Source organism: Vombatus ursinus, unplaced genomic scaffold (assembly GCF_900497805.2).
Source record: "Vombatus ursinus unplaced genomic scaffold, bare-nosed wombat genome assembly UNPS02014773.1, whole genome shotgun sequence".
NCBI classification, from domain to species: Eukaryota; Metazoa; Chordata; class Mammalia; order Diprotodontia; family Vombatidae; genus Vombatus; species Vombatus ursinus.
The window spans coordinates 15,571,664-15,582,970 of NW_020954551.1; the positions used below are offsets into that span (position 1 = coordinate 15,571,664).

An 11,307-nucleotide genomic window follows, 5' to 3' on the forward strand; every position below is an offset into this window, starting at 1 on the left:
CACTCCTGTTAGGGAAATTCCAGCATTAGGCTTTGGTATCAGATGGGAAGGGGAGGGGACTGCCAAACTCAAGGCCTCTACCCCAGTATCTTAGCTGTCATCGTCATCGCCATTGTTATGCAAGCCTTTTAGGTTCATAAAGGCTTCATCTCGCATGTTAGTGCAAGGATTATCCCCATTTCACCGTTGAGAAAACTGAAACCACTACAGTTCATTATAGGCATTCGTTCTTTTTTGCAAATTGCCCCTTTACTGTGAACTGGCCAGCAACTAAAGCGACCAGTCATCTTATTCTTGTAGAATCGGACAATGCCCCAAACAAACATTTATTAAGCACCTACTATGTGCCAGGCTCTGTGCTTAGGGATATCTAATCGAAGCTCAGAATCCTGCCTCGTCTCCTTTCCCATTTCTGAATGCTTCCCATCCCTGAGTCATGAGAGACCAGGAGGCATCTAAATACAGATATGTGTGTGTGTGGTGGGGGGGTAGTGTGGTGTGAATGAGTGTGGCAGTGGTGGGGAGGGGGTTTAGTGACGTCCTATTTTTAAAACAGTCACATCCTCCACTAGCCGGCCGCCCCATCCCTTTTCGTCTCACAGTACATCTCCCTGCATGGCAGCTGCTCGTGACTGAGACACTCCCTATATTAAATATTCAAAGCGCCCCTTCGGGGTGCGTACGAAAAGGAGATGGAGGCATCTACCACTTCATTTCCTCGGGGGGTGCCCTGCTTTCCCTCTTTTGCTCTTTTCTTCCAAGCACCCGGTTGCTCCTCCTCACTAGCCAACAAGACAACTTAAAGCCGAGAGGCCAGGACAGAAACCCGCCCTCCCGCTTCCGCGCACTCCGTTCTCTGGGCTCGCCAACCACAGAGCCGACGCAGCCCAAGCCCGGCGCAGCCCAAGCCCGGCGCCTGTGCTTTAACCCTGCTGGCTCAGCTGACCCGTGCCCGCCGCCCCGGATCGCCGAGTCCCCGGATCGCCGAGTCCCCGTCTCAGCCGCAGCCCGAGCTCCAGCCACCATGGACTTCCAAGTCCCCCCGCTCCGCGCCTGGGACGACTTCTTCCCGGGCTCCGACCGCTTCGCGCGCCCCGACTTCAGGGACATTTCCAAATGGAACAACCGAGTGGTCAGCAACCTGCTCTACTACCAGACCAACTACATGGTGCTCGCGGCCATAGTGATCTCCATCGTGGGGTACGTAAGTGCGCGCCCCGGGCGAAAGAAGGCGCAGGGGCATGGGTGCAAAGTGCTGGCGCCCCGGGAACCCGTCGGGCGCCTCGCGGCCCCGGCTGCTTTGCTGCGGACCTCCCCGGGTCAGGGAAACTGGTCTTTCGGACGAGGCCGAGGCCGTAGTCCCCCCCCACCCCACCCCACCCCACCCCACCCCCCTTACGCCACCCGAGCTCTGCCCAGCCCTGACCGAAGGGGCCAGCGCCGGGGCGCCTCGCAGACTGCTGCTCTTTTCTGAGCCTGAGATCGGCCCACGTTCTGGGGAACTGCGTTTCTCTCCTTTTCACGGCTCCCCCCCGCCTTAAAGTACAGTAATCCCCGAGAGGCCGTCTCCTAGCTTTTAGTGGTTTCCCCCTCTTAAAAAAAATAGTGCATTTTATTTATGTGTGTGTTTCTTGTAGCCACTAGTGGAATATAAGCTTCTTGGGGCAGAGGCCGTTTTGTTTTTGTCTTTGTGCCCTGCACGTATGGGCGCTTGATACATGTTTGGTGGATTGGATGGGGATGGTGGTGGGTGCCCGCCCACGCAGTGAGCTGACGTTTACAGAGCGCTTTCAGGTGGGAGGCCCCGGGGAGCCGGTGCTCTCGGGAAGGCTTTGGGCCGGCCCTAGGCGACCGGGATCCTGGCCGAGACGCGTTTTCTGATTGCGAATTCCCGAGAACATGACTCCGGGCGCCTTTGTTGCGCTGCGCCTCGTCGGCCTGTTGGCGCTGGGTACCCCGGGCCCTGAAAACGGGAGCAAGTAGCGGCGTGGGGAGGGGGGGGGTGCGTGCGTCCGCTTGTGGCAGTGTGTCGTCGGTGCGTGGGTGTGTCAGCCACAGGAACTAAATTAGGTCAGAGGTGTCACCGCGCTCCCATCTGGAGCATCTCGCGGGCCGCCGGTGTTGGTACCGTGCTCCCACCCCGGACCGTGGGACACAATGCCCACCCAAGACTCTTTCATCAGGGAAACGGAATTGTTGCATTTCACTCCGAGAAAATGCCGTGCCCTCCCTCCTGCAAAGAGGAAAAGGGGTTATAGGTTTTCTGCCTTATTAACAGTTAAGAGATCTTTACCCTCCCTTCGGCTTGGACAACACTGTAATCTTGCAAAGTGTTAACTGCCATTATGTGACTGATACAAGTAGTCAAACTTACTCTCACTGAATAACAGCAACAACAACTTTTATATTAGTCACGCACAAGCATTTATAAGAAAAACTTACTATGTACCAGGCACGGTGCTTGGGGCTGGAGAGAGGGGGTGGACCTCTGATTTTATTGATACAAGAAATTCTCAGATAAGTGAACTCCCTTTACTGGTGCAGGTTAGCACCTTCTTTTCAATTTATGCTCAGTAGAGTTCTGAATCTGGAGTCAGGAAGTCCTGAGTTCAAATGCAGCCTCAGACACTTACTAGCCGTGTGACCCTGGGCAAATTCACTTCACCTGTGTGTGCCTCGGTTTCTTCATCTGTTAAATGGAGATAACAGTAGTACCTATCTCCCAGAGTTGCTGTGAGGATCAAATGAGATAATGATTTTATAGCACTTAGCACAGTGCCTGGCACAGAGTAAGTGCTATATAAAATTATTATTATTATTATTATTATTATTATTATTATTATTACCACCCTACAGCCCTGGGGTTTGTGACTTGCTTAAGGCAGGTATATGTCTGAGGCCAAATTCGAATTCAGATTCCCCTGACTCCCAGGCCAACTCTCCAGGGTGCCAGGGCTGGGGATACAAAGGCAAAATTGAAATAGCCCCTGCCTTCTAGGAGCTTACATTTCTCATGAGGTTTAAAAAGCTCTTTATATGCATCATTTCATTTGGGTACATCTGGCCTCAGTACCCACACCAGATCAGTTTCTTCTACCTGACTCACTGGTTTCCTCTTCTCTAAAATGAGTCTGGGCTAGAAAATCTGTTCTGACTGGAGCTTTGTGATCCTATAAAGCAAAATTTACTTTGAGGCAACTTTGAATCAGCAACCTTTGAGGTCTTCTTTGTCCCTGGATCATATTGCTCATAAAGGGGGTAAGAGTGGAGAGAGGAACTGATCAATTTTCTGAAATAGGGATGTGAATTTAGTATTTAAAAAGCTAATAAAAAGTAATTTCTGGCAGACACAAATCAGGGGAAAGATAGATGAATAGATATATGATCTATTGATAGATGGTGGATGGATAGACAGCTACATATTTAGATACATATGTAGATATATATATATATATATACACACATATACTACATATAATTTCTATCACTTGAGAAGCTGAGGTTTGGGACAAGGGGAAAAATATTCTGGGTATTGATTATTGACTTTTCAAAGCCCTATTGTGTATTGTATATCTAGAATAAAACTAGTAATCCGTGTAATTGAAACCTTAATAGAATCTGTCTTTAATTGTGATGTCATAATAATAATAGCCATATATATATACCACTTTAAGTTTTTTCAAAGCACCTGAAATACTGCATTTGATTCTCACAATGACCCTTTGAATAAAGTACTGTTATATCCCCATTTACAGATAAAATAAACCGAGGCAGAGAGATTAAGTGACTTGCCTATAGTCACACAGCTGGTATGAGTCTGAGATTGATATGAACTCAGGTCTTCTTGACTCCAAGTCCAGTTGGTTCTATCAGCTAAGCCACCCAACTGGTTTGAGGACAGAAGTCAGGACAAGTGAGTAAATATAGTACATTCAGGTCTCTGAGTCAGAGGACATTGGGTGTGGGCTTGTATTTTCCAGATAGGGGATAAAGTCTAATTGTAGCATTTCTGAAAGGGGGGAAAAAGAAAAGACAGAAGTAGGTGAAGAGACCTAGAGTTCGAAGAGATCTTTAGGGGCAGGGCTATCTAAGCCAATCCAGTAGAAGATTCTTTTTTTCATTGCTAACAGGGATTCTTTTTTGGATATCTTCAGTGACAGGGAGCTCATTATCCATCTTGGCATTTTATGTATACCGTGTACATGTTGTCTCCCGTATTAGAATTCAAGGTCCTTACAGGCAGTGACTTTTCTCTATTTCTTAATTTTCCAGTACTTAATGTGGCACCTAGCACATAACAGGAATTTAATAAATTCATTGTCATTAATTGTTTGATACTCATCCTACTTATAGTACCTTTTAAACATTATGTATTTTTCTTTTATTCTTTTTTAATTTGATTTAATTTATTTTTTTGTTACATTTTAAGTTCTGAACTATCTCCCACCCTCCCCACCCCACACAAATGGATATGTATATATGTATGTATGTGAAACCATACTATGCATACTAGTATTTATCAGTTTTTTCTCTGGAGGTGGATAGCATCTTCTTTCATGGATCCTTTGTAGTTTATTTGAGAAACTGTTATATTCAGAATAACTTGGTTGTTCACAATTATTCTTTGAACAATATTGCTGTTACTGTATATATAATGTTTTCTTGGTTCTGTGTTATATATTCTTTAAAGAAATTTTATTGATTGTGTGGGTGTGGGTGTGGGTGGGTAGGTGTGTGTACGTGCACGTGCCAGGCACTGCCAACCACTGGCGATACAAAAGATAGCCCCTGCCCTCGAGGAACTCTCAGTCTGAGGGACATAACATGCAAGCAACATGTACAAATAAGATAGATATGGATATGCCTATATCCCTCTAGCTATTGATCTGTCTTTGTATGTCAACAGAGAAAAGGTACCCTCTGTTGATTATATAACCTTCATTTCTTAACATATCCCCTACCTAGGTAGATATACCTTACAATGGATAAACATAAAAGGAAGGACATTACTTCTTATCAGGCTTTCTGTTATTTTCTGAATTCTTTACATTTGTCATTTTTTACAGCACTACTTGTTTAGTCATTCCGCAGTCGACAGGCATTGGGTTTGTTCCAGTCGTTACTACAACAAGTGCTGCTATAAACATTTTGGTGTATTTGGAAAGTTTCTAGCCAGTACTATGTTTAAATTTTTTTTTTTCAATTAACTGGCATTTATCTTCTCTCCTCATCCCCCTGAAGAAAAACAAAACCCTTTTTTTTTTTTGCAGATTTTTTTGCATATTCAAGGAAAACAAATTCTTATATTGCAATGTCCAAAAAAATAATAATAGCTAGCATTTATGTTATACTTTTAAGGTTTGAACAGTACTCGACAAATATAAATTTATTTTATCCTCACAACAACCCTGGAAGGTAGATGCTATTACTATCCCCATTTTACAGATGAGGAAACTGAGGCAGACAGGCTAAGTGACTTGCTCAGGGCAGACTCAGGTTTTCTTGACTCGGAATAGTCCAATGCTCTGACCTAGCTAACTAATTGGTAGCTAGCATTGTCTTATGTTGAACTGAAATTTACCTCTTTGTAATTTATATCACATTGGTCCTTTGCCTTCTAGAACAATAGAAGGAATCTTTGTTCTATGTGACAGCCTTTTAGCTACCTGAGGACAATTATCTCATCACCCCCTAGGTCTTACATCTGCTGTAGATGTAGAGGTTGCTAGGTTACAAAGGCCTCCTACCTTTAGAAAGCTGTGTGTCTTCATCAGTGATTAGAATGTGGTGTCACTAAAGGAATAAAGGCAGTTTGGCTTCGTGGACAGGGTGCTATTAACTAGTTATATGCCTGTGCCTCAAGCAGCTCCTTAGGCCTTTATGGATAAGTCTGAGGCAGACTTCGGCCCTGAAAATAGTCACAGATCTTTCAAACAAAAATTTGACCTGATCTACAGAGAGATGAACTTCCACTTAGATATGCCAATGTCATCTGAAACTCAACAAGTAGAAAATGGTGCTCATTGTCTTCTTTCCCCAAATGACCTCCCCTCCTGACTGCTCTAGATCTTGCCATTTTTCTGTCATCTAAGTTGAAAACTCTGGTGCCATTTTGGCTACATCCTTTTCCCTCCTTATCCCAATGCCACATCCAGTCAGCCAATGTTCATTGCTTTCTTCAGAACATTTCTCAAATTAACCTCTTTTCCATTCTCATTCCTGTTTAAAGCCTTTAAAACCACATGCCTTTACTTAAGGAAGGATATCTAGTACTGATCTCCCAGATGTTGGTTTCTTTCCCTCTAGTTATACATTGAGATTATTTTTCAGAGTTCCCTAGTAAGAATGATTGTATTTACAATAAACAAATACAGCTGTTCTTAGAATAAATATGAGTATAATTGTACTTACATTAAATAAGTATGAGTACAATTGTATTTACAATAAATAAGTTGAGTAAGGAAATACAGTAAATAAGTACTTTCACTCATGGTAGGGAGAAGGAAGTAGGCATTTATATAGTACCTACTATGTGAAGTAGGTGCTGTTATTATCCCCATTTTACAGTTGAGGAAAGTGAAGTAGAAAGAGGTTAAGTAACTTTCCTGGGTTCACACAGCTAGTAAGTGTCTCTGAGGCTGGATTTGAACATAGGTCCTCCTGACCCTGGGCCTAGCTCTCCATCCACTCTGCCGTCAGCTACCTCTAAGCAGCTGGAAATTAATTGTGTTTTGACTGCCATGTGACAAGTCTTGAATTGTTGTCTTATATTTTCTTGCCTCTTTTATACTGTTATTTGATTTTTTGTTTTCTCCGTGTGTATGTATGTATTTTCTCTGTCTGTCTCCTCCCTCCCTCTTTCTCTCTCCCCCTTTCCCGCTCCCTGTCTCTTCTCTTTTTCTACACACACACACACACACACACACACACACACACAGATATACATACTTGTGTGTGTATATTCTCTCTCCCCAACTAGATTGTAAGTTCACATTGTGAAGACAAAGGAAAGCCCTTCATGTTGCATCCTTCCCAGTATCTCCCATCGTGCCTCAATAAATATTTGCTTTAATACAGCCAACATTTATTTAATACCAGCAATATATGAGGGACTCTGCAAGATAGATGTATTGTAGGGACTACAGAGCTAAATTAGACCTAGTCTCTGATCACAAGTTACCTAACATTTAGTAGGGGAGGTAAGATATGTGCACAAATACTATATTCTAAGTCAAAGAAGAAGGAAAAATACCTATATGTACAAAAATATTTGTAGCCATTATTTTTGTGGGGAACAAAGAATTGGAAATTGAGGGGATCCTTATCAATTGGGTGATGGTTAAGCAAGTTGTGGCATGTGATTGATTATTCTACATGATTGTGGTATATGATTAAGAGATGGTTTCAGAAAACCCTGGCCAGGCGTGTATGAACTTATGCGAAGTGCATTGAACAGCACTAGGGGAACAATGTCGACCGTAACAGCAATATTATACAATGATCAGCTGTGAAAAACTTAACAACTTGGAGCAATATGATGATCCATGATGATTCCAAAGAATTCATGATGAAAAAATGCTGTCCGCTTTCAGATGGAGAATTGATGGGCTCAGAGGGCAGGTTGAAATATTTTTCCCCTCTTTATTTTTCTTGCTGTTTTTTGCAACATGGCTAACATGGAATTATGTTTTTCATAACTTCATGTGGATAATGAGCATCTTATTTCTTCTCAGTAATTGGGGAGGGAGAGAATTTGGAACTGGAAATAAAATAAATAAATTGGGGGAAAAATCCAAATACTACGTTCTATTCTTTCTAATATAGTTAAGTTTGGAGTCCATGGAATCATAGATTTATGGCTAGAAGAGACCTCAGGAATAATTTAGTACAACCCCTTCATTTTATAGATGAGGAAACTGAGTCTCAGAGAGGGAAAGCAGCTTGACTGCAGTCACACAGCTTGTGTGTGATAGAGCCACTTTTTAAAGCCAGGTTCTCTAGATCCTGCAGTCTTTCTACTGAAATGCCTAAGTGTTGCAGAATGTCATTCTCGAGAATTCAGAGGAGGGAAACTTTCTCTTCAAAAAATGGCTGAAAAACAGCCAACCCAAATAGAATATTGTTACCCTGTAAGAAATGATTAATAAGGGGCAACTAGGTGGCATAGTGGATAGAGCACTGGCCCTGGAATCAGGAGGACCTGAGTTCAAATCCGGCCTCAGGCACATAATACTTACTAGCTGTGTGACTCTGGGCAAGTCATTTAACCTCGATTACCTCACCAAAAAAAAAAAATGATTAGTACGTGGAATTCAGAGAGGCTAGAGAAGACTGATCGAAGAGCAAAGTAAACAGAACTAGGAGAGTAATAGACACAATGACTAGAGTGTTCACATAGTAGATCTTTGAGTTTGTTTATGTGGGTGTTTGTTCCAGCAAAATGGAACACAACTTATCCAGGCCAGCCTGTCCTATGCAGTGCTTGTCCATGGTCTCCCACTAATTCTGTACTCAAAATACTGTACTCAGACTATCCGTCTTGATGTGTAACCAACCCATCTTCTTATTTGATCATATGTTCCTTTGATGACAGCCTTTAGACCTTTTTAATTCCTCAACCATTATGTGTTGCAGTTGGCTCATACCCCCCCTGTGCCTCTCTGCTGCCCTTTGGGTGATCCTCACTTTCAGTTCTTCAGAGACTTAGTGACTCAGTCAGATAACATCGATTGGATATTGGTATTTAAAGTTAATGGGCTGTTGTTTGAGGGAAAGTTTGGGGCCATTTCCTGCAGGTAGGCCAGCCTGCTGTTGGTCTGTCCAAGATGTGTGTGTGTGTGTGTGTGAGAGAGAGAGAGAGAGAGAGACACATATAGCTCACCCATCAGTAAGTATGTCTATTTTGGAAAGTCATAACTCCTATTCCTATGCCCTAAAGAGGTCAAAGAAAGAAGAAATAGAAAATAATACAAAACTATCTATAGCAGTTATTCTTTTGACGCAAAGAACTATGAACTAAGGGATTCCTATTCATTGGGAAGTGGCTGAATGAATTATGGTATATGAATCTGATGGAATACTTTTGTGATATAAGAAATGATGACTGGGACAGTTTCAGAGAAACTTAGGAAGACTTACATGAACTGGTGCAAAGTGAAGTGAGCAGAACCAGGAGAACAATTTGTACACAGTAACACCAATATCATAAAGAAAGACTTAGAAACTCTGATCAGTGCAATCTCATGGGGAGGCTGAGACTCAGACCCAGATCTCTTGATTATAAGGCATATTCCTTCTCCCAATACTGTGCTGCCAGAAATGGAACTTGGAACTTCAGCTTGCTTTGATCGGGTGTTAATCCTGATTGGTTGAATTGTTTGAAGTGGGTTACTCCGCCAGTCTTACAGGTTGAGAATCTCCAACAGCCCACAGAGCTCTGATACTTGCTTTTATTGGCTTTTGACTCTTCAAGCTCAAAGGCAATAGAAGCTCTGCTGTTTTAGATGGAGAGATAGTAAATCTTGGATGACAGATCCCTTTCCAATTCTCACCTTTCACCTCATTCTGTCAGGTAGGAATGCTGGATGACACTGGGCGTGAGCTGACTTCTCTCTCTAGCTGTAGAAGGACCATGAGTGACCCCTCTGCTCCATGATCTCAGGTTTCAGTCTAAATTGTGGCTTTACTTTATGATAAGCTCAAGCAGCAGGGTGTAGAAGTAATGTATATTGTCCAGCCTAAACTGGCTCAAACAAATGATCCAGCCAGCCAATTAGAGCTTCCTAAGATTGAAATGCATCTGTCTAGCACATAGAAAATATATAAGAAGACAGTTTCCTATCCAGAGAGCCAGAAGCTCTGGGTTCAGATTCCAGCTTTGCCTCTTACTTCTAACTGTGACTGTGGACTATTTAACTACTCTATGCCTCAGTGCATAAGGATTATAAATTTAGAGGTAGAAGGGACCTGAGAAGCCATCAACTTCAACCCTCTGATTTCACAGATGAGATGACTGAGGCAAAGAAAGGTTAAGTGACTCATCCAGGGGCATGCAGCTTGCAAGTGTCTGAGGACGGATTCTTGACTCCATTCCAGTGCTCTGTCTGCTGTACAGTGCTGCCTCTCATGTGTTGCCAAGGTTAACTTTCCTCTTGTAAAAAAAATGGCTGTAAGATCTTCTATCATGGCTTTTGTGAGGCCCAAGGGAGATGATTCATATAAAACACTTTGCACAATTTAAAGCGTTACTTTGAAGAGTTAGAACATTGTGGGTGTAGAACACCGAATATAATATCTGATTTTTTCACTGTGTTGGTTCTTTTTCCCCCAGACTTGAAGAAAGTCTGTTGTATTCTTTGTTGTGGGGTTGGCTCTTTTTAAAAAATGTTTTTTAAATTGAATTTTACACAAATACAGAATAGAGAAAAGAAAAAGAAAAACATATCATAAGCTTGAATATTGGAACTTAATTACAAAGTAAGAAAAGAAGAAAAGCATTGTCATGTCCATAGCAGAACACAGGAGAAGATTCAAAATATGTAATGATAAATTTTCATTCCAAGAAAGCTTGTATAATAAATACTACACTTGTGTCGAGAGCTGTCCATCTTTTCTTTGCTTCCTTGTAAGTTTTCTTTTTCTGCTGTGTGCTTTTTTTACTTTGTTCTTTTTTTCCCCCTACTGCCATCCTCCAGAAGGCTACAATTGAGTGCAGATATATTTCTCTATAGCTATAGATATATACATATACATACATATACCTATATATTTACATATATAGACATATACTTTCTATGGGGTTGGCTCTTGAGAGGGGAGGGATACTTTGGAAATATAGGTGACAAAAACAAAAATTATCTGAAGGTTTATTTTTTTTTAATTTAAAATATTTTGTAAGGGTCAATTATTGTTTTTATTCCCCAGAGAATACCTCCTCTGTCAGTCCTTTGGAGAGACCTCCCAAGACCAAGAAGACAGTGGAAGCCAGATAACTCGACCTTCTTGCTTTTAGCAGCCTACCTCGAGTAAATCATTTTGGGTTTGGGGTCTAAGGCACAAAGAACTAAGAAAGGATGGAAGAAATCTCAGAGCGCTCTGGGCTTTTTGTTCTAATGGATCTGTGATCCTGATGTGGATGTCCTCTCCCTTGATGCAGATTGCGATCCATCCATGCTTCCTCATCCCCTTTAATTCTCACTGTGGTCCAACCACAAATTCGTCATTGGATTCTTCCTTCCTTCTTTCCTTCCCTCCCTCCTTTCTTCCTTCCTTCCTTCCTTCCTTCCTTCCTTTCTTTCTTTCTTTCTT

At 42.3% G+C, this 11,307-nt stretch overlaps 1 protein-coding gene across 1 annotated transcript in view; it reads left to right on the top strand.

Moving 5' to 3' along the window:
- Positions 1–644: 644 nt before the first annotated feature.
- ARL6IP5 (ADP ribosylation factor like GTPase 6 interacting protein 5) overlaps positions 645–11,307 on the top strand; it is a 27,665-nt gene continuing 17,002 nt past the window's right edge. The window contains exon 1 of the mRNA XM_027864129.1: positions 645–1,200. Coding sequence (XP_027719930.1) covers positions 1,025–1,200 — 176 coding nt within the window. The 5' untranslated portion in view covers positions 645–1,024. The remainder of the gene's footprint in view (positions 1,201–11,307) is intronic.